This window comes from Dama dama, chromosome 26 (genome assembly GCF_033118175.1).
Source record: "Dama dama isolate Ldn47 chromosome 26, ASM3311817v1, whole genome shotgun sequence".
NCBI classification, from domain to species: domain Eukaryota; kingdom Metazoa; phylum Chordata; class Mammalia; order Artiodactyla; family Cervidae; genus Dama; species Dama dama.
Genome location: NC_083706.1, coordinates 26763978 through 26789143, shown reverse-complemented (window position 1 = coordinate 26789143; position 25166 = coordinate 26763978). Strand labels below are relative to the sequence as shown.

Here is a 25166-nt window from a genome sequence, read left to right as displayed (position 1 = left end):
TTCCTACAACGGTGCATGAGGTGAAAGGATAAAATCTTGCAAAACCCTGAAATTACTGTCATCAGTTATGGGTGGTTGACTGTTGACTGGATCCATAACAACAGAATTTGGCAGGAACAACTCAGCTACTCAAAAGAACGGGAAGCCAGCAGCTATGACGACAAGGGAGTCAGAAGAGTAGAAGGAGAAAGGAAAAAAAACTGGTCATAGGAAGTGTCTCACTCTCCACAGAAGGAGGAGGACTTGATATCAATGATTCTAAGTTACTGAGAGATCTTAAAAGGACTCTAAGAATTTGGACAAAATATGGACAAAAGTGTTTCTGATGAAAGGAAAGGCACAGCCTTTGAAGAAAACTATGAAGAATGGCTCAACATTTATTAAACTCAGTATGTGTCATGCACTTTTTTTCTATTTTATTTATTTGTTTTTTGGCTGTGCTGGATCTTGTTGCTGCGTGAGCTTTTCTCTGCTTATGGTGAGCAGGGGCTACTGTCTAGTTGCCGTGTGAGGGCTGCTCATTGTGGGGGCCTCTCTTATTGTGAAGCACAGGTTCGAGGGCCTTCAGGCTTCACTAGCTGTGGCACGTGGGTCCAGCAGTTTCAGCTCCCAGGCTCCTGAGCACAGCCTCTATAGCTGTGGTGCATGGGCTTAGATGCTCTATAGCACATGGGATCTTCCCAGACCAGGTATATAACCCGTGTCTTCTGCATTGGCAGGCAGATTCTTTACCACCAAGCCACCAGGGAAGTCCCAGACACTTTCTTTTTTAAAAAGTTTACTAGAATAAGTGTTTGGCTAAAGCACTGCTCATTGTATCTGAGATTCACCCACACTGTAGCCTGGAGCAGTTTGTTTTTTCCTCAATGTGGCTAGAACTTCGTGATATACTATGCTTTATCCATTCTGTTGACAAATATTTGGGTTATTTGTAGTTTTAGACAACTATGAATAAAGCTGCTATTAACATTCTTGTTTGTAACTCTGGACATAAGCTCCCATTCCCAGCATATCTCTATATGTATGCCTAGCCTATCCCTGTATGTATGCCTAGCCTGTCCCTCTATGTATATATTTGGCAGCAGGACTAATGAGTCAGAGGAAAGGCATAGACACTGAGAACCTTTTTCCAAAGTGGTTGTATTAATTCACTCTACCAGCAACGAGAGTTCTAGTTTCTCTACATCCCTGTCAATTCTTGGTACTGCTAGTCATTTTTATTTTCAGCAACTGTCCGGGTATAGTAGTATCTCACTGCAGTTTTAATTAGCATTTTCTTGATGAGTAATGATGTAGAATACTTTATTTGTTTCTTGCTCATTTAGTATCTTCTTTTTTACAAACTAACTGTTTAAATCTTTGGATAATTTAAAAAATTGGGTTATCTTTCTTGCTGATTTTTCCAGAGCTCTTTATTGTGAAACATTCTTTACACACACACACATGACTAAAATCTCACTTCAACCTAGTGAATTTGGTCTTTCATTATCCTCTTTTAATAGTGGGAAAACTGGAGACATGTGGGACTCAGTTAACTAACCAAGATGAAAAGGCTTGTATGTGAAATGCTGGTATGAGTCCAGAATTCCTGCTTTAACCACTAGGTAATACCTCCTCCCCTAAATAGCGACAGACTGTTCAGACTACAAAAAGGTCAAACCTGTATGTGTTTCTGCTGATCAAAAGAGTATATAGACTTTATACAATTTCTGTGAAACAGAGGGCAAAGGAATTCATCGAAAGAGCATCAGAGTAAAAGAACAGATCCTAAAGGGGCACGTGCTATATTTGGCTCCTTCAGATGGAACTGAACTGACCTCCATATCTTCCCAAGGTTCTAGCCTTTCTTCTGATAAAGGTTAAAACCAGAAATTTGAGCTCAATTGATCATTAAACATTTGTTGACTTTTCAAAGGAGAAAGCTGTTAATTCCAGTGCCTCTGTCGATTTCACTCAGGTAATTGCATTAGGGTACAGTTAACACTAGGTAGGAAAAATGCAAATTGGCAGAGAAGTTAAATGTGGTTAGTCCTTTCCATCTAAATCCTCTTGTTGGCTTCAATGAAATGAATTAGAACTTTGCTTTCCTTCCTGTCCTTATGTAAAATGCCATAAAACCTGGAAAGACTACTGGGTTCTGCTGAAGAAACTGGTTTCTCAAAGTGTGAAGGGATCTTACTATATCCTTTACTTTTCTGCAGCATTTGTAAAGTTTAATTAGCAAATGTACTATGTTTTCAAGGTCTCAGAGTACAGACTACTGTTACAAATTGCTAGTTATATTTAATTTTAAAAATGTTTAAAATTTTAAAAAGGAGCTATAAAACTATCAGTAAGCTTAATGTGCTAATCAGTCATCTAACATTCTGAATGCAAATATCTAAGATAAACTTTATGGTAAAGGCAAATGAATATCTTTTCAAAGATAATAAACTAAAATATCTGTTATTAATCAGCATGGTAATGTTTCTTTAAATACACTGTCAAATTACCTAATAAGGTAAAGTATTGATAAATAACTGAATGTTATTCGTAATTTTCAAATAACTCAGTCATTACCCATTGCCCTAGGCTTTTTCCTGAGGCAATACTACACATGATTGAATAATTATCTTTTAATCAGTGCCATAACGAAGAACTGCACCTTCTAAGTTTTGGATATTCATATCCAACTTTGTTTCATTAGGTTTATCGCTAAATCAGAGCAACCAGCTGTCTCTTATAGAGTATAACGTATGTTTCCATTTTAAACATGGGAAAAGTCAACAGGGAAAGATTTATGAAAAACTGTTTTCATAAATTTTAATTGTGAGGTCTCTGCTTTGAGTCCAAATGCAGAGCCAGTCAATAGAAAATACTCTTTATGCCCTTAAACAAAATAACTCAGATTTCATCAGTAATAGAGAAAAATCCCATACTTGTGAACTTGTTTACTTTTCAGATGCATGCCAGTCTGCAAAGGCAAAATATAACTTAAAACTGTGTTGAAGAAAGCTCTGAGATCACAGAATTTCTTAAAGATCCAGACACGTGCATTGTTATGATTTTGGTTGAGAGAATGATATGGTTACATATAGAAATACTTTCTTCTTTAAACTCAACAGAAAGTCTCAAAAGATCTGAAAATTACATCAGACTATATTCACTGGCACTAGCAATCAATGGGAAGCTGAAGAAATTGCAGTGTTCTTATAGTGAATATGAGAATGTCACATACAAATGTATTACATTCAAAGTCATACACTCAGAATACCTACATTCCTGCATTTAGTATTTTTAATATAAATAAAAGAGTGATTCTAAAAGTTGATTATTCTTTAGATAATAGAAAGTACCCATCTGTGTCTTTCTTGCAGAGAAACTCTTGTGGTCATATTGACATTCAGTTCAGTTCAGTCGCTCAGTCGTGTCCAACTCTTTGTGACCCCATGAACCGCAGCACGCCAGGCCTCCCTGTCCATCACCAACTCCCGGAGTCCACCCAAACCCAAGTCAATTGTATCGGTGATGCCATCCAACCATCTCATCCTGTGTCGTCCCCTTCTCCTCCTGCCCTCAATCTTTCCCAGCATCAGGGTCTTTTCAAATGAGTCAGCTCTCTGCATCAGGTGGCCAAAGATCATAGTCAATCTTCTATCCAAAGTTCTCAGCATAAAAAGTTTTTAGTGTATAAATAGTTTTCATTCCTGGTTGCTCAATTCTAGTAAATTCCAAAACACTTTGCTGGTCTTATCACTCAGTCTCTGATGTCTTGATGATCAACTACTTCTTCTGTGGTTTTGCTTCTGAATAGTTATCCTACCTTGTTTTCCCCATATATTCACCAGTGAGAAACACCTTTTACAGTGTGATGAGAACATCAAACATCTCCTTACCTGAAGTGTTTCTACCATTCATTAAGCAAGGATTCTGAAATCATTCATTCTTTAAATTAACGTTAAGACTCTTAATGAAATGTTAAGTATTTACTCAAAGAGGATCAGGACTGAATTGAAACACAGGATTTAGACTGGGTGGAGGTTAAGGCAAGTGTTAAAAGTGTCAGCAAATACAATTCTAATAAGAATACAGATAAGCTTCTGGCAATGAAGAATATAATGGATTTTAAATATGTGTTCATCAGACAAAGGCATTAAATTACCTACCAAGGATCCTATGAATATCCTAAGATATATGTATATACATATATATATATATATATATATAACCCTAAGAATATAGGAAATCTTCACTGGCTTGAGCTACTGATGACTCATAAGGTGAATAAGTCATACAGTTTCTCAAACATAAAGGAAATATTATCAGTTTTACCCAAAGAAGATAATATTACTACTTTTCTATGTTGTTAAGATCTCCACAAACTAATTAGTCTGGAAAAAGATTCACTTACCTTTTTATCTTCATATTTATACATATTCTGTCACTTGAGATTAGAATTGCCTATCCCACGTCTACTAATAAAAGAAGGGTTTTCTGACATGCCAGAAAAGCCTCACCTAATACAGTGGTACGAGCACAGATTAAACACCAGCATAATTATCTGGGAGCTTTCAGTCTTTTTTAAAAAAGATTTTTTTTAAATGTCCATTTTCTCTGTATTATTAGACAAGCAAAACTCATAAAAAAATATTTCACCTGGATGAAGATCTGTACCTGGTTGGCTAGTCAGTCCTGGGAGAGATTCCTGCAACTGGTAGGTTGAGGTCGTGGAGGATGAGCCATCAGCTGTGTTATTTGATGTCATGTACGCTCCATACGTTGATGCAGAGTAATACTGTGCATACTGGTTTTGGCCAAAGGCTGTGTAGGATGGATAATCCTGAAATAACAATTGAGATGTGTGTGTGTGAAAGACATGCTCCTCTGGCATGCTCCAAAGAAAAGCAATCACAATGGTAACAGAAAGAACAGTATCTGGCTCCACTGGTTTTGGAGTCCACAGCTTTAAGGTGATCCTAAAAAGCAGAGACCATTCTGTGGGCATCTTTTACATGCACACAGTAATGAAATACCCTGTGGGGTTTTGCAAACCAGGTGCAGAACACACATTTTAATCTAGCTAAAGATCATATATGCTTTACTCCCCTATTCAGAATTACGCATCCAAGGGTATACATTGTCAGATCTTATGCACTTGAAGAAGAGAGAAGGAGATGCTTGCATTCACAGCATTCAATCTCATCTTCCAAAATCACTGGCAAGAAGGAGCTGTGCCCTTCCTTCACTTCCACACCGACCCTGGGCTGCATTACTGTGGTATCTGTTCCCTTTGTAGGCTGCCCTTGATAATTTTGTTTTCTTGGCAGGAGATAATTTCAATAAAATGATTAAAAGATTTTCTTACCCAGTTTCTCACAGGCTACATTCCACCTGAGGCCTTGACTTAAATAAATCTTCAGTGAGGTTTTCAAATATTTAGTTTGCATCATTTGTTAAGGAAAAAGGAAAGCCACTGGATCAATTCCTCTCACTTGCTTTTTATTAAAAGTTTTTAATAATTCTAAAATGATCTAAATAGTCCTTCAAAAATCCTTTTACGTATTACATTTTGAATCCTCCTAGGTAGAACAAAGCAGTCTTTTCCTTATGCTTCCACTCTGTCTACTGTATATTTCTATTATTACATTAAAATATTCTACCCCTTGCCATATTATTTTCATATCTATGTCTTCAGGAGGATTGGATCCTTTCAAAGAGCAGGGAACACTGACTTACAATTCTCAAATCTTCAATGCATAGTCAAAAAATCTAATGGCTAACAGATACTCAATAAATGCCCAGTGTATTAATACATGAGTGACTGAAGTTAAGCCACCTGGATTATCAAAAATTCTTAATTTTTTATAATAAAATATACATACTGGTCTTGACGTTTAGTGTTTTAAGAAACCATTTTTCAAACTAATGCCAAATTATGCAGTTTAATCTTGTCAAAAATATTATTAACATTATTCCACTGTTTAATCATTAAATTTTCCTCTTAGCCTCTTGTTGTCCTAATAAGAATTGACAGGAGAAGGCAATTAATATAATTCCTCCAGTAAATCCAAAGAGCAAACACTTGTCCAGTAACTTTTATTTTAATACATACAGAAGTCCAGCAAGTCTGTTAAGAGTAAAATAGTGTATTGCTTACCCATGAAATCAGCTATCCTTCCATCTCAACTACTCTGAACATGACTGAGAGGTAGAAAATAAGAAAGTATCTGAATATATCACAAATTCATCTCCTTCCATGCTGATTCACCCTTTCAGAGACATTGCTTCTTGTTCCACATATAATTCTAACATGATTCTAGAAACAATCGTTAGTTTCAAAATTCGCAAAATGATTAAGCAAACATCACTAGGAGAGCTAAGGAATTCTAGGAGCAGGTATATTGACAAAAGCAAAAAATTACAGTTCTCAGGAGAGTAGGAACTAAAGTTATAAAAAAAAAGTTATCAAAAAATTCATAGAACTAAAATATAAAAGCCAGTATGGAGTCTGAGATGCACTTTGTTTTGGAAAAAAATTATTTGGGTTTGGACCAAGCATGCTCAATACTCTATATCATAATCATTATTGATTATAGTTCAACCTATCAATTTTCATAACATTTTTATTAAGAAAAAATAAAATTAATTTAGTATGGTTTAAGATAATCAGAAAGGATGAAGTAGATTTTCTCGTTTCTTCCCATGACTAAAACAGTCATGTCTTAAATGTTTAAAAGCTAAACCTTTAGCAATCAGTATACCTAAAATACCCATAATTATACATATCCCAAGTATCTAGATAGCTAATCTTTACTACTCTGAAATTCTGTCTTAACTTTAAATAAATAAAGTTTATTAACCTGATACTATTCTTCAAAAATCTGATATATATAAAAACCATAAATATAAAAAGCTACTATACCTGTTGTGAACCACTGAAATTCGTTGAATTTGAAACTGAATTATTTGCATAAATAGTAGAAGATGGTGCAAAACTAGAACCTAGAGATAAAAGAACAAATTGCATTTAAAAAGTATTTCTTGAAAAATATTAAAATATTTCACTTTGCAGAATTCAATGCAATATATTTTAAATTTTGTTGTTGAGGCAGTGAGATTTGAAATGGAAGATTTTCAAGGGTTGCTTGGCTTTTTCTTGTGACAACTGGTAAATTCCTTCCTTTAGAATGCTGTAGAGTTAAACAGAAGTTTGTGGGAACAGTCTTACCAAGGACTCAGCTAACTTTCCAAGGGCCAATGTCTACACGTACAGAAGTACTCAAAGAATAAAATAGGGATAGTGAGACTACTTCCAGGAAACAACTGCAACTTTTTAATGGTCATATCAAGTGCATATGCATACAAAAACTACTCAAGTTTAAACAATCAGCTGAGGCTAGCTTAGGAAATAAACATACAGAATCCGTTTAGAAATGAGGCTTCCAGCATCCCATCTTTTTGTTCCTTTATGTCCTTTCCTTAGAACAAAAAAGCTGTAGGCTAGGGCTCAGACCCAAGGGAAAACTGTTTATACCACCATCATCTAAGGTTTGATAACCTAAAATTTTATGACAAAGTCAGCAGGTTATTTAGTTATTTAAAATTAGGGCAAAAACAAGCAAACTATCAATCTATAGATTCAAAAAAATATGTTCTCATGGAATGCACTTGTTACGGAATAAAAGACTAGTAAGGCATCTGATTATTTTTTTTTTATCAACATGTTTTGAATAGCAATAGTATTAGGTAATAACGCAAATTAATGTAGCCTGGAATATCCAATATAAAAGTATTCTGGGGAATAAATAGAAATGTCTCTATGGCCTTTTCCACACTGCCAACTGAAGCTGAGGCATGTATGCAAATATTTACCTACCAACATTATAAGGAAAAAAGATACCTGTCATTTCAGCCAAAAAAGGCCTAAGTAATTATTTCATTTTAGTCAATCAACCAAAATGTCAATAATAGTTCATTTGAATAATGTTCAGATAGCCCCCAAGCTATGACTAATCATTAGAAAACAATGACAGATAAAAAGTAAGCTTTTAATGTTTTTACCATGTCACTAAATTATTTTCTGCAATTACTATACAATGTTCAAAAATAATTTTTAATCGGAGACAAAAAGAAAAATTAAGTAATGATCATATAGGGAGAAAAAAGCTTTAAGAGGGTAGGTACAAATGATTTAAATATTCCTATTTAAGGAATATAGTACTAACAGGGGGGAGGTATTTTAGTAATGAACAAAAAAAGAAATCCTCAATCATTCAACAGTAAATATAGGACTTAGAAAAGTGCTAACTCAGTTTTAAATTAAATCAAAACAGCATTACATACATAAGGAATCCTGACAAGAAAATGCTGGATTTTGTCATGAATCTTTGAAATCCCTTAAGTAGATGCCAAACATGTGACTGGTGTGGTGACTGGCTTGGAGGTTGCTTTGCTTGGACTTAGCTTCCTGCCAATTTTATGCAACTTAAGCTTAAGTATTTAAATTTAATATGGGTCATGTTTCTTGATGTATGTTGAGCTCTTTTCATCATGTTCCCCCTTAGTTATCTTTTCCAATGATATCGTCTGAGCAGTGGTAGCATTTAATACTGTCTTCATTACTATATATTCTTAGTCTGAAGCCAAGGAGTCTCATTCAAAGAATTCTTTTTCATTTAACGTGTTTCCTGGGTGACTGCTTACCTGGCATCTGATAAGAATAAGGGGTCTGGCCTGGCTGTGGGGTAGAGAAGCCTGGGCTGTAACTGAGGCACCCACTCTGTAATGGGGACTGAGTTTGCGAGAGTCCACTCTCTGTCTTGATGCCCGGTAACATCACGCCCAGATCTGTTTGGAAAGTGCATGTGCAAACCATTTCATTAGTAAAATGATCGCGCTGTAACATGAGTTGCGACTTATATTAGAATATAAGAGTCTATATAAGAATATTAGAATATACAACTACTAGCCAGCAGGATTACCTGCTTGTAACCAAAGAAGGAGAAGAGAGAAGACGTGAAATACCGTAAGTGGGCAGGCTGTAGGGCTGTCCTGTCTGAGAGTAGGCAGTGTAGACGGCTGGCTGCTGCATCCCCGAATACTGAGTCTGGCCTGCATAGGCGGACATTGTTTGAGCTGCTGGTGTAGAAAGAATGTGTGGATAGGGCCTAAATATCAGAAAAATAGCATTACTGTGGCAACAAAGACTGCATATTACTTCAGACAGCTTAGATTCAGTGAAACCTGATAGTAGCCAGGAAGTAATCCTCTTCTTTATCCACAATATCATTTTAACAATATAGAAAAGGACAAGAGTCTGAATGTCAGGAGACCGGGCTCTGCTATAACCCAGTCTCAATACCTTGGACAAATAAACTTCCTAAGTCTATACTTCACCTGTGAAAAGAAAACTTTGGTTTAGATATCATCCTGAAAGTCTCTTCCAGGTCTATATTGCTTACATCTGAAATAGTATTCCAATTGATATGTAGATAAGGAAAGTGGAGTCCAGGTCAGTTAATTAATTAATTAACTCATGAGCATTATTTCCTGTTACCATGCATGACCCAAATGCCATGTAATGACTACAAAAGTCATTAAAAGTCCTAGGAAGAATTCCCTACAAGAACTAAAAATCTTACCAAAACATTTTTTTTTTTTAAAGTATGCAGCTTCTTGAAATGTAAAGCCTTTCCCTTCATCTTGCCACATCTTACAGAATGTCCTCAAAATAGATATCCAATCTCTAGCCTATGCTTAAGGATAAACACTGTAGCTGCTGTGGAAAATAACTTTTAAATGTGCATGATCAGGAATCCCAAATCTTATCTCTCTGATGGCAACCAAATTCAGATATACACCCAATATAGTTAAGCTTGAAATGTTTACCACTGTCCTTAAAACGCTGACTACATTAGCTATAAAAGCAATAGTGTATATTTTTCCAAAATGTTTATTAATATTTGAAATCCAATAAAAATATCATAAAGCTGGAACAAATTATGAAGTGTTGAGGTTTGCGTAAAATGTAATCTTTGCAGATTTTCTTTAGACTAGTAAGAGTTTTCAAATTTTTATTAAAAAAAACAGTATATTCTGATCTGTGCTTGATGCTTTCTTCAAAATATATAAATGTTCAGAATTAAAGTAACTGTCTGGATAAAAGTGAATATATTCCTAGATTTGTGAAAGATATTTATTTATAGGTCTAATCTATCTGATGAATCTATCCAAGAATCTATCTATTCAACTATCTATAACATTTATATATATAAATATACCCTGATTTGAAGTTATTATATTGTGTAAATATGATTAATCAAGTAATCCCAGAAAATTATTCTAACAAATCTGAAAGACTACTGACCACTTACTTGGAAGGATACAGCTGTGGGGAATATTGATGTGCAGATCTGGGGCTGTAGCCACTACTTGTTATTACTGTGAGACACAAAAAATAGAAAAAAGGTTGCTTCATAAATATGTTTCATTGGTTTCACTGGAATAATCAAAACTAATTTAAAGAAATGACCATGTTAGAGAGGTATTTCAAAAAATTTACTCATTTTCTAAACAGAAAATTCATTCGTTTTCTAAACAGAAACAGATGCCTAAACATTTTCTTCTAATTAAACTGTTCCATATTTGTTCTAGGAAAATGACATGATATCTTCTCACAAATCAATCCCCTTCATCATTCTTCCATTTTCTCAAATCAGTGGCATGCTCTTATGCGTTAATATGCTATGAATAAATATCCTTGATTATAAGTAATTAAGCTTTCATGATATAAAAGTAAACCTTTTCATTTGCAAACTTCATGTTTTAAATTCCAAACATGATGACAAAATAGTATTCTTCCTCTGCATTTACTCTAATAGAAATACAATAAAAATTAAGAAAAATGTGATGTTTCAACCTTCATTTTCAAGTTATAAAATGATAATGCTTTCTATTTCCTTTCATGTTGTCAATCTGATGAGCAGTTAAAACGCAGAGTCCAAATAATTCTCGTAATAACTGGAATATACACAGAAAGCCTGGGTGACAATGCAAAATTAAAAAAAACAGAACTCTGACATCCAGCAGCAATCCTATTTACAAATGTGTTTTGAACTCTCACAGACTGGACTTTGTTGAGAAGCTTTTAAAGGTGAAAATCAGGTCTTATCAACATTTCAGCCAAACATGCAGTCCCAAATTGGACTATTTCCAAAAGTTGGGAAGTTTCTTTTTCCTTTAACCATCTGCCTTGACTAAGACAGATGTATTGCAAATATATGGACCCTAAAGTGTTAAGGCCGTCCCTTCAGAGCCAATCCATACTGGGCAAGCACACAGAGTGTCTTTATTAGGCCATCTGCTGTTCATTCACTTTTCAAAAAGATTAAAGTAGTATACAACGCAGCGCTGGAATTAGTTTAGCCTAATCAATCATAGTTATACTTCAAAGTACTGTGTCCCTTCTAAGTTGTTCATAATTCTGGAGCTAAACTTTCAGAATTGTAAAAGTGACAAATAGGTTTAGGTTGCTAACTATTTTATGAAACATGATATATTTCTATATCCAAATGCTATTAAGTACCCTTGTGATCTATTGCTTCATAAACACATAGAATTTAATGTATTTAAAATGCTATTTGGACTGTAAGCTCTGAGTATGGAGAGTATATTATAGTTTTCATAGCAATAATGCAGAAAGTACATTTTCAAGAATAGTATGAATCAGTTTTGACAATCACTGAATATGATTTGAGGTGCAATGTCTTAAATGTTTTCAGCAACCAAAATTTAAGTGAATTTGCTAGGTATATTTGAAAGTATGTGGAGCAGTGAGCCATTAATTGACAAAACCCACTGAAATGTGGTGAAGTAATTAGCCTCCAACTAATAAAAATAAAATAAGTAAATAAATAAATAAATAAATAAAATAAAAACAAAAAATGTTCAAAACTTTCAAATCAACTCAATGAGAACAAGCCTTTTCTATCACATCATGGGTACTAAACATACATTGCGTAATAGCAACAGTATACCGTGTAGGAAATTCAGTCTGATTCATTAATTAACAATGATTAGCAGAAATATAGTTAAGTAAGGCCTAATTTCACATTTTCATCTCATTTATAAAACTTCATTGTGGTACACGCAAGACTTAGACTATACTAATCAGTTATTCTCAAGATTGTGAAACACAAGGCTTTTCTAAAGTAATATCAAATAATGAAAAAAATACTCAGCTTTTATTGAATTAGCCAAACAAAATTATTTTTCAAAAAGCCTCACACATATGAACACAATTCTGAATATACAGGATGCTTCTTCCCTCTAATGAATGAATCTAGATATCATTAGAATAATGTACCCATAACAGTACAAAGATTCAACTTTTAAAATTTCATATTAATGTCTATATGTTCATTTTCTAAGTAGAAAACAAAACCTCTGACTCAGAAAATTGTTTACATAAAACTTAGAAAATTTATACTTCTTGACTATACAGTATACGTTTTATTCTAACTAATAAATCTGCAGATAACTAAAAACAATGACAATACTGGATTAAAGTGAGCTGAGATTACGCTGATCAAAGTAAAGACTGTTCCTACACAGTCTAATCTCTGCAGTATGATTTCTGGAACACCATGTACAAATTTAGGAGACCTTCCTTGTATTCCCTATCAGCATTTAATTAATCAAGAAATGCACGCAAAGCACTCAACTTATTATATTCCATCATTTCCTCATATAAAAGTAAGCAAAGTGTCTGTCTTCAGAATGTCTGAAAATTAGTTAAAACATATTTTTAATGAATACTATCAGATTCTCACAAGGTGGTATCAAGCAATCTTAAGGTTTTACCCTTATTTCTGTAATACCTTAGATCACTGCCTCTCTAGGGGATGAGAGATGGGAGATGAGTAGGGAGATGGGTAGAAATTTTGCCTGCCAGGGAGCATTAAAAATGTCAAGAGACGCGGTAAGCTGTCACAACGGAGGCATGCTACAATTAACTTGGGATAGGTGCCAGGGATACTGATAAACACCTTCTATTGCAGAAGACAGCTCCTCCACAAGAAAAAAAAAGACTGCGTTTTTAATAGCAGTGCTATTGAGAATCCCTGACATAAATCACTCTGTCCAACTGAACTTGACTTCCCAGGTGGAGCAGTGGTAAAGAACCCATCAGCCAATGCAGGAGGCGAAAGATATGTGGGTTCAATCCTTGGGTCAGGAAGATCCCTTGGAGGAGGAAATGGCAACCTGCTCCAGGATTCTTGCCTGGAAAATCCCATGGACAGAGAAGCCTGTGGGCTACAGTTCATGGAGTTGCAAAGAGTCAACCATGGCTGAGTGCCTAAGCATGCATGTGCAAACACACACACACACACACACACACACACACACACACACAACTGGACTTGGTCCATGGAGCTGGAAATAGTCTATATCTGAGTTGTCTAGTATGGTAGCCATTAAAAATTATTTAACATACAACTATTAAACAAGCCACTATTAAAAAAATCCCACATACAACTATTAAATACTTAGAATATAATTAATGTGACTAGATTAAAAAAAATCTTGCTTTTTAACCAAATAGTATTTCATTTAGACTTAAATAAACACATATGGCCAGTGGCTACTTTTCGGGACAGCCCAACCCTACATAATTCTTAAAAGAAAACTGGGAAACTATTTGTAAATATAATATGAGTAAATTCCAGGCAGTAAAGTCCAGACAGCTTGACAGTTCATACATATTTCTTTTTCCATCTTTATATTTTCCAGTAAACTTTTAAAGAAAGGACTCTTGGACTGACCAGGACATTGTTCTAGACTCATTTATACCAGTGACCACCCGGGAGGCCCTGACTGTTTGGCCTAACCATCTTTAGCATCTCTGTGCCTCGACACTCTTGCTTTTTATAATGGGTCATCAGAGATCTCTGCAATTTCCTCTGGAGCTAACATCTTATAATTTTTTCAGTCAGTTTTCATTAACTTTGTGGTATGCGATTTAAGTATGTCAGCAATTATTTAATTTCATTCTTAACCTTAAAATCCATGTTCACATATGCATTTGTTTTGCAGAAAGTTTGCAATAGTTATAGTAAGTTAGTAATACAAATGTTAGGGTAAGTTAGTACCTTTTCTCCTGAGCAGCAAGAGAATTGCTAGAAAGGATGTGAATTAGGACACAAGATTCTCTATGCTGCTGCTGCTAAGTCACTTCAGTTGTGTCCGACTCCGTGTGACCCCAAAGACGGCAGCCCCCCAGGCTGCCCCATCCCTGGGATTCTCCAGGCAAGAACACTGGAGTGGGTTGCCAGTTCCTTCTCCAAAGCTTCTCTATACAAAGTGTAAAATTATTATATCTTTCTGTTTGGAGGACTAATATTTATGTGACTGCATGGCAGCTGTTTCCAATCAGAGGGAACCAATGAAATGGGATCATCTGCATCTATGAAAATCAAATATATGCTATAATGACATTGGAGTTCAAGGCTTTGCCTCCACTCTTTTTACATGAGAAGCATACCCACATCAAATTCTTGTATGTGAGAACGCGAATAAGTATAAAATACGTTAGAGTAGAGTAACAGAACCAAGATTTAATATCATGAATACTTTTCTAGGTTTAATGTTCATCTTTTTGCTATACAAATTCCTCCTCAGGTTAAAAAAAGCCCTCTCATCAGATAATCAACCAAACGAAATATTGTGTTGGGGCAGGAGGGGGTGGAATCCTTAAGTCAACTCAATGCGTGTCGTTTGTGCCCACCTGGGAGTTATCAGGTATTTATATTTAAAGAGGATTGATGTTTAAAGACACACTATTGTTCTCTTTGAAGCATTAGAGGGAAAGTCAGTGCTCAGAGGCTGGGTTCTAATGCGACCAGCATGTGCTCTCCCGCAGTCCATTAACCTTTAATACTTGTCACTCAGCTGCTTACACAGGAGGGTTTTTTTAAACCCAGAGAGGAAACAAGGTTATTTAGAAGGAATCGAATGGATAGTTTTACATCTCGAATGTTGGAGAGAAGGCAGTTTTTAGTCATTTAAACGGGCAAGTTGAAGGAACAAAGTTGACTATTACAACCTAATAATTAAATCAAGCACTGTATAAAATAATTATGAATGAAGCAAGCTTTGCTTATTGCTAATAAGAATGTCGGGGCATTGCTTGGTTGTCAACTGCAGATGCAGTAGAACGATTCCAAACGTTATTTCTAAAAGCACATCATTTTATGATAATACGTTTTCCCAAAAGTGAATTTATTGCTGGATTTATAAAAATCCAAATTCTCGATTATTCACTAGGAGGACGACATGGACCACAATGCGTACAGAACGAGGCACACGCGTAAGGCTTTACCTGACCCAGTAAAAGTGTCAAGCGCTCCGTCTCCAGTCGTGGCTGTGGCGTCACTGCTGTTCAAAGGTTCTGTTTTGACTGCAAGGAGAGACACTACATAGAAGAATAAGTACATGTGAGTTATATTTCTAACTTTATATCAAAGATGCTGACTGCTCAACCAGTGGCTTTTCTAGCTACCATGGGCATGCAAGAGAAAATCTGAGAAGTCGATGAGGAGAGTTTTGTTAATTTAGCTTCTAAATGGACATGCATTTATAGAGGATTTAATCTAAAAATCCTCTGTCTAAGCTGCTTCTCTTGAATCTGGCTTTTAAAGGCAGTTAACCTGACATGGTGAAACAGCATTTTCAACTCACCTAAGCACACTCTGATATTATAGTCAAACGGTAGAAGAAAGGAATCATCAGTCAGTCTTGAGCACACTGAATCCAAATCATAACAGAGATTTACTGCTTATATTTTATTCTTCCCAAGAAGACATTAAAAGGAAAGACTGCTTAAGAACAATGGTGGCATATGCATACACAGAAACCTGGGTGTGTATTCATATAGTGGGTGAAAAATCAGGCACTCAATAAATTTCTGCTCTACAAAGACAATAGAGCCATAAGGTATTGGTTTTTTTTTTTTATTCTAATAGTATAATGATCTTTAATACATTATAGAGATAAGCATAGGAGATGGTTTTTACAGCAGGAAGTAAAGCTTTTGAAAACTCTTTAATATATTATTTCTCCTTTGAGGTGGTGTATCTTGGCAAAATCCTCATTGGCAATGATGTTGCCACTGAGGTACACAATACTGTCATTATCAGATGCAATGAGTTTGGCAGGGGCTAGGCAAAAGCCTCCACCCATTTTGTCACACCATATTTTCCCTTTGTGGGCAAAGCTCCATATATCACAGCAGCCGGGGAATACACTAAATTATTTTCTGCTTGACACCTCTTATGTTTCCTAGTTATAAATGGGATGATACAATTAAAAACCTCAGAAGCAAGCAGAGAACTATAAAGAAAGCTGAAGACTAGCCAACTATGGACAGATATGGCTGGAAGAATAGTGGGCTCAGAGCACACCCACCAACCAAGCAAGTCAGCAACGTTACTCTGTTAGAAAAGCGATTAAGGACGGAGAAACACGCAGTAATGACTAGGGTCCCTTCCACATGAACGGAATCACTGCACTCTCCCTCAGCGAGCTCTGGTGTTAATTTAGCATCCGTGATCTAACTATGTCATGAAGATTTGCTGGAAGATTCAAACCGCAAAGGTTGGCAAGAATCTAAACTCTAAACCACACTGCCTCACAGGCAGCACTAACCAAGAATTCCCTTCATCTGTACAGAGATGATCCAGAGCAGAGTTTAGAAAGGTGTAACAGCTACTCTCAGTGATGCAATGTCCTCAGCTGACTTTTGACATATGACAGAAAGGAACCATCCAAAGCCTCCAGCAAAACTAAGGCAAGAGTTTCTCAGAACCTCCAAATTCTAATTGTGGCTAAATTCCCATTTAAACATGTCTAAATCTATAAATGACATTTGTAAAACAGATTTATTAATACTAAAGCTAATCTATATTGCACTCGTGAGCCACGGAGAGTGGGGCAAAATGTCTAAAAAAATCCCCAAACTAGACATGAGGTTTTAGTTCTTTTACTTTGAATCCCAACTTTGAGGTCTGATTTCAAAAACTTAGTATTGGTGTTGATTATAATCTCCTCAATTTGAAAATTTCAGGTGGTCAAAAAGAGAAGGAAGGAAAACTAGAGAATGAATGCAACCAGGTTGCACTCATTATCCTGGAAACATTTCTCATTAAAATTTTAAAAGTCTGCTGTTAGTCAAAGACAAAGGAGGTTCATTTAACTGAAAAGAGGCATCTCTAGTAAGAATATAAAGAGAAGCATACACACCAAGATGTGCTCAGTGTACCAGAATGCAGGGATTTAAAATAATAGCTAAGTGGATGCTAACATCTTGGGGAAAAGAGTGCACATCAATATAAACTTATTTTTCATATGTGGTAAGAGTTGAATAATAGGGAAAAGGGGGAGAATTAATCATGCTGCTTACAGAAAATAACTTATGCTAATAGGAGGCCAGCATCAACAAACATCTCTTGAGTAAGATGCAAAGTTATTTTGATTTTTATAGAGAAAGTAAATAATATTAAGTAATAATATTTTTTTCTCAGGAAAAGGAAACTTAGAAGTGAAATAGACATTATATGATTAGCTGATTTATTAACGATCTTAAAATACAAAGAAGTGTCTAAAAATGACAATCACAAAGTTTGACAAATTAAAGATATTTTCAGTAAAAGTCTGAATATATTTTAAATGTATTTCATTTTCTTTTGTCTTGCTTTTATTTCTACACTTTAAATGAGATATACCATATACTTTTCTAGAGGCAGGAAACTTTGTTAATTTAATATATGCAAGGCACTATTAGAAAGATGTTCATCAATGAAACAAGTCTAGTTCTATGCATCTATTTTCTAAAACTTATAAAAATCCTCATTCCAAAAGTTTATGGAGTGTATTCACTGTCATATTCAAATGTATTTTTTTTTTTTTACTGTATTCTATTTTTCTTAACACAGAAATTAAACAGGGCTTTTAACTTTTTTTCAGGACAATGTCCAATATGATTACAGTACAAGATATAAAACAGAAATAATAATGTTCTATTGAAGAAAAGCATCTTCTTTATCACCAAAACTCAAACTTATAAAACAAACATTTTGATTTAAAAAGCAGCAGTCATATTCTAGTGCTTAGGTTAGAGAGTTTTGTGGTTTTATTCTTCTACATGCTCAGTATATGTGATTCAAGGGTTCATTTCCTAAAAGGTGGGATGAAAAAACTACATACATGAAGCGTTTTATACTGAATCATTATTTCAAAAAATAATTGTATTGACAGGCCCCCTCCACACTAGTTATCCTCTTGCAACTTAGATGTTTTTCATAAAGCCAAATATTAAAAAAAGTCAAAGTAATTTTATTATACTGATAAAATTTAATTTTATTTTTAATTTTTAGAAATAATTGATTTATATGACTAAATAAAAAAATGCATGTGATTATTGTCAGGTGTCAGCTATGGCTACTGAATCATTGATTTTCTCTGTTTACATCCCAACATCTTCCATAACCTCATGCAAGTACTTTCAAAGCAAACTTAATCTTGTCACCTCAGATTATCTTCAGAATTCAAGTACAAAATTAATATATATTAATTATTTTTAGGGGAAGTCTATTATCATAACTCAAGGCTCATGTCCATTTATTACAATATAAGACTTAATTAATCCTTGAAACAGAGGTGACCTAAGTAATTTACATTTCACATGTTATCCTCAGAAATCTGTGTTTAAACTGGACCACAAAATATTGCTTAGCCACCTCTGATAACTTAGATTCAGGAAAGAATTTCAGGAAAAGTTAGTTCAGGAAGGATACAATTTACAACTCAACAGGGGGGAAAGAAGTGTTGCCTACCAGTTTTATGATTTATGTTTTTCTAAATCAATTTTTTCATTTCAAAACCTACGAGCATCAAGTGCCTTTCAGTTTAAATATCCATAAAGTATTTAGCTTTGTAAAATGATTTGATGATGCTTACAATTTATGGCTTTCATTCCGAAAAGAAAATCTAAAAGAGCAGAGCCACAACAGTAGGTGGTTCTACTGCACAGACATATAATATTCAGAAACAAATTCATCCCATGTGAGTCAATCATCTATACACTAAAAATTCTAGGAGATCCTTTTCTATGCTATATAGATTTTGAATATAGAAAATACCATAAACCTGATCAGAATGTCTGATCCTGGTTCCCCCAAATCTTCTCTTTGAAGTATTTTCTTAATCTCCATGTAGAATCAAATATTCCCCCTTCTGCTGTGCACCCACCTTGAACACATTATGCACTCATTACTTTCAGTTCTGTTTCTCTCTGCTAGACTTTTGGTCCCTTGATGGCCAGTATCATGTTCTATAGGTCACTGGGTTCCCATTTCCTAGCACAGAGCCTGGCATATAAGAGGAACTTGATATATTTTAAGTGAGAAAGTGAAAATTCACATTTAGACTGTGTCCTAAGAACTTCCAATGAATCTGAGTATTTTGCATATAAAGCGCAGCTAATCATGTATCTTAACACTATTAGGGAAATCAGAATTTTATATATGGAAGTAACTTTTCACATGATTGGCATGCATTTACATACATATATATGCAAACACATGAAGCATGATACATGAAGTAACATGCATGAATCTATATCGGGATCAGCAAACTACACCTTACATGCCAAATCTATCCCATGGCTTGTTTTGTATAGCCTGCAGGCTAAGAATGATCCTTATATTTTTAAATAGCTGAAAAATATCAAAGAGGAATAATATTTTATGATATATGACAATTCTATGAATTTCAAATTTCAGTGTTCATAGATCAAGTTTTATTTGAATATGGTCAAGTTCAGTTGTTTACATATTGTCTATGGCTGCTTTTGTGCAGTGAAAGCAGAGTTGGAGAGTTTCAACCATATGGCCTGCAAATCTGAAAATATTTACTATTTGACTATTTACAGAAAAAGTTTGTTGACCACTGATCTATACGCCAAGGTATGATTGTATTTATTTTTATTGACAGTTCTGCATTTTAACAATTTAACAAGTGACAAAGATTTGAAAGGAAAATCAAGGTTCCAATATAAATCTGCAGATGTTATTATATAATTAGGATTAAGGTGATGAACCCTTATAAATTAAGGAGTAATATATTTACACAGCACCAAGGTAGTATGGTGGGATATTAAGGTGATACTATTAGTAGTGATACTAGTAAAAACTATTAAAATTATCTTTTTGAAAATCTAGAGCTAATGGAAAGATTTTGAAAAGCCACTAACTTAGCTTTTGCCTTTTGTTTTATTATAATAATTTTATAAAGTAATCTAATTCCATCAGTAAAATCCAGAATTATAAATAAAATAGTTTCCTCTAAACGGGAAATGTGCACCACATGCTTAGCTATGTTACAAATGCATGGCATAAACAGTCATTAAAATTCTAACTATTTCATATAATTATGTCACCAAGATATAATAAACTACATTATGTAATTAAAATTTATAAATAAATTATATTGTCATTAATGATATATACAAATTAAGTTTATAAAGTATACATTTATAAATAAATAAATAAAATTATATTATCATTAATAAAGTATACTTAACATTTAATTACTAAAAGTTTGCCTCTGTGGCCAGTTTACATGTTTTAAATGAAGAAAATGTATTATTTGACCAAACACTGGACAGTCTTTTAACACACTGCATGTTTCCATTTTCCTTAAAAACTGTTGCCTAATTATCAATGAATTATTAATTAAGGAAAAGGGATTATATTGATTTGTGTGTGTGCATGCTCAGTCGTGTCTGACTCTCTGCAACCCCATGGACTGTAGCCCACCAGGTTCCTCTGTCCATGGAATTTTCCAGACAAGAATACTGAAGTGGGTTGCTATTTCCTCCGCCAGGAGATTTTCACAACCCAGGGATCGAACCCATGTGTCCTGTGTCTCCTGCATTGGTAGGCAGATTCTTTACCACTGAGCCACCTGGGAAGCTGTTTTATATTACCAAAAATTTACATACATTATATAAAACTAAATGTATGTTTATGTATATATAAACATACATTTAAAACAAAAGCCTTGCCAGTGAAGTATTACTAGCTTCCTTTTATAGAAAAGAATAAAACTCAGAGAGGTTAAGTAATTTGTCTAAGAAGACATAGCTGGTAAATATATTACCACATTTCACATCCATAGTCCTCCTGACTCAGAAATCCTTGTTCTTCCCATATGGTCACACAACTCTTAAACATTAATACAAAGAACCAGGAAAACTTGATGTTTTACACTTTGAAAAATGTTTCTGTTGGAAATTAGATGTAAATTACTAAATATTGATTATATATATTCACTATTATAAAGTTGTATGTGTTATGTTAATAGTTTAGAATAGAATAACAGCTAAGTACGATTTTAGAATCTTAAATGTTTATAAAAACATCAAAATTAGAATATTTTGTTACATGATAATTTAATGAAATTTAAATTTCAGAGTTGATAGATTCAGTTTTATTGGGACCTGACCACTCTTGTTCATTTTTGTAGTGCCTAGGGCTACTTCAGAGGTAGAGTGATAGAGTTGCCTAGATGAGACAGAGACAGCATGTCTACAAAGCCTAAAACATTTCCTCTCTGGCTCTTTGCAGGAAAAAACGCTTGAGTTATTATTAAGAGGAACTAAATTCTGGCAACATATTTTTACATATGAAAAGTATGTTTTAAGTGTGGAATTGAAAAAAAAAGAAACTAAAATTATAAAAATTTAAGTAATGGGCATAATGGAGTTCTCACCATTCACTGATCATATATCTGATTTAATCTACATACAGCAAGGTCCAGGCAAACTGTGGCTATTCCAGCTGCTTGCTTATAATGCACATTTCTAACACGTCCTGAGCTCTTCTTTTTCATCCTAGAATTGGGTGATTCCACAGAGGTTTTATATGGTTTTAATTTTTAAATTTTGATAGTGTATGAACCTTTGGTTTGGGAGAAAGTGTATTACATTGGTGGTTGTTAAGTCACTAAATCATGTCTGACTCTTTGTGACCCCGTGGACTGCAGCCCACCAAGCTTCCTCTGTCCATGGGATTCCCCAGGCAAGAATATTAGAGTGGAATGCCATTTTCTTCTCCAGGGAATCTTCCCCATCCAGGGATCAAACACATATCTTGCATTGCAGGCAGATTCTTTACCAACTGAGCCCCCAGAGAAACCTGAATTTATATCATATACATGTAAATAAAGGACTGTAGCTAACATCTATAGTTTAAAACATCTTAAGAGACAATTTATAATTTTAAAAATATAGCTTTCATTACTGGTAAATTTTTAAATGGGAAGTTTTAAAAGTTAGTATTATTTTAAGCATTTTGATTGTAATGTTTATTAAAGTCTACAAAATAGAAAATATCTTTCTGCCACACTATGAATTTAATTTATTAAATCTATAGGCTTCCCAGGTGTCTCCGTGGGTAAAGAATCCTCCTGCAATGCAGGAGACACAGGAGACATGGGTGTGATTCCTGGGTCGGGAAGATCCCTTGGTGGAGGAAATGGCAACCCATTCCAGTATTCTTGCCTGGAGGATCCCATGGACAGAGGAGCCTGGGGGACTACAGCCCCCAGGGTCGCAAAGAGTCGGACATGACCGAGGCACCTGGGCACACACTCATAGGCTGTGGAGACTGAGTGTATACGTAGGCACGATCTGCTCCAACTGCTCTCATGAACGCGACAGCTGTGTTGAATTCTTACCATTTAATAGACGGGTGAGTAGTTAGAAAAGTAATCGATGCAGCCATTTGTGCAAAATTACGAAAAACCTAAGAAAAGAACACTACTGACCGAAGATTAGAATGCTAGTTGATATGCAAAACGTGGCCAACTGTTATCAATAAACAACTAAAAGGTGTGTTCATGTCTCCTTTTCTAAGAACTGAATATGGAACAGGGAGTGCAAACAGAAACAGCAAGAGGAAGCAAACCAGAAGGGCAAACCCACACGCCCAAACACATGCAGTGTACCATCATCTTTCATACTTGTTGCGGAGGAGGGGGTGTTGCAACTCAGCAACCAGTCTGCAGTGTTTAGAACAGTCATGTTGTCCCCTGAGAAGAGGAACAGCATAAGGGTTCATTGTCTGAATGCCTGCGCAGTGCACCAGAATAGTCATCAACTGCACTGATGCTGGGACTGCTTTCTGGCCCTCTTGCCAAAATTACAACTGCATGGCATGATTTTTTACATTTTAGTTTATCAGGTCTGTTTAGTTCAGTTAAATATATATATAACAATGATTAGTGACCTTTATGGTCTGATTTCAGAGTGCATGGGGTTTTTAAAAATCTTTATTATTTACATCCAAGTTAAGGTTTAAATATGAATGTTCTTACTCCACAAGTTATCACTAAACAATCCTAAAAATTTGCAATCCTACAATTAATTAGCTGAAATTATAGATGCATGTTTAGAGACAGATAAACACTATAAACAGGGAAAATGTTAATTTACAAAGGGTTTTGGGTAAAAAAATTATTAAATACAGGCAAGTTGCAATCCACACAACTCTACAAAGAAAATCTTAGAGTTCACAGTTATTCCAAAATAAGTGTAAAGAGGTGTATAAATTTTATAAATTTAAAAGAAAATATGATGTGGCAAATGCTTCGCTAATATTTAATAACATGAATAGCTTATAAATTAAAATAATTTTCAAATAATTTTTCACTCATTAATGAAAACAACTAAATCTACAAAACTTCAAAACAACTGTGAATAATTTAAAATACAGCTTATACACGTGTATATATGTGCGTATGTATGTAGAGTCTTAGTCACTCAGTTGTGTCCATTTCTTTGCGACCCTGTGGACTGTAGCTGCCAGGCTCCTCTGTCCATTGGGATTCTCCAGGCAAGAAGACTAGAGTGGACTGCCATTCCCTTCTCCAGGGGATCTTCCCCATCCAGGGATCAAACCTGGGTCTCCTGCATTGCAGGCAGATTCTTTACCATCTGAGCCACCAGGGAAGCCCATATATATATGTATAGGCTTTCTAAATATATATATATATATATATATATATATATACACACACACACACACATATATATATATTCTGATGCAAAAATCAGATCACATTTTCTTACAAGTTGAATGTATTTTATAATAGTAATAGGGTGGAATATTTTAAACAGTTGTTATTGTTGCCATATGCTGTGACATAATTATAAGCTAATCAAATGAGAAGATGTCTGGAAAAAATGTCAATTTCTCTTCTAAATAAATGTTAGGTATTTCTCTCTTTGAAAAGAAAATGCAGCAGATATGGACATTTTTCTATTTCCTAAACCATTTTTAAGAAAAATTTTGGAGCAGCCTTTCTCTTAAAATTCAAAATAAACCCCCAAACTAGCATCATTTCTTTTTCAGGGGGCAGGGGTTAAGATCAGAGCATAAATCCTTTGGACACATTTTGTACATTTTAAAAAATATTTACAAGGGCAAATATAAAAAGAAAGCCTTGCTAAAAGCCTTTAAAATGTTGCTCAGGGCTATCTATTCTTTCTGAATATTTCCAGTTATAGAGGAGGAGGAAAAATATCAAGAAAATGAACAGAACAATAAATAATCCACTAAGTATATAATACTCTGATATTATTGCTAATGAGATATTTACTTACTAGCAGACCTCCACCATGTAAAATTAGAATAAACATTGCAATGTGATTCGGGTGTCTTCAGGCTTGTACACTTACCTCCTGTCCCATTTGTGGTGACCGAAGTGCTGCTGAGATTAGCTTTCTCCAATTTAGAGCTTCCAGGAGTATCACCACCTCCAACAAGCGGATGAGGACTTGCTAGGTCCTGCATTTCCATAGACCTGTTAGACAGAATTTGAAAATTTCAGCAGTGATTTCTTAATAAACTATATAAATCACTCTACTGAGCATGCATGTGATCTCACAATAACAGGAATTGAAACCCATAGCTAAGAATTTTTGGTTAACTAGGTGAACATGGCAGTCCATCAAAAATTAATAAATAAGTAAAGCTTCCATGATAGATTCATTGGTTATTTGTAATAACTGGAAAAAAACAACTCACATCTACAGGAAGGAATGAAACGTGACAGAAAGGTAAATTTAA

General features: G+C 34.7%; 1 protein-coding gene across 1 annotated transcript in view; it reads right to left on the bottom strand.

The window, feature by feature from the left end:
• EYA4 (EYA transcriptional coactivator and phosphatase 4) overlaps positions 1-24902 on the bottom strand; it is a gene marked incomplete at its 5' end in the record, with an annotated part of 71528 nt that extends 46626 nt beyond the window's left edge. The window contains 8 exons of the mRNA XM_061130103.1: positions 4654-4819; positions 6902-6981; positions 8683-8826; positions 9004-9146; positions 10353-10419; positions 15359-15451; positions 23059-23127; positions 24776-24902. Coding sequence (XP_060986086.1) covers positions 4654-4819; positions 6902-6981; positions 8683-8826; positions 9004-9146; positions 10353-10419; positions 15359-15451; positions 23059-23127; positions 24776-24902 — 889 coding nt within the window. The remainder of the gene's footprint in view (positions 1-4653; positions 4820-6901; positions 6982-8682; positions 8827-9003; positions 9147-10352; positions 10420-15358; positions 15452-23058; positions 23128-24775) is intronic.
• Positions 24903-25166: the final 264 nt, after the last annotated feature.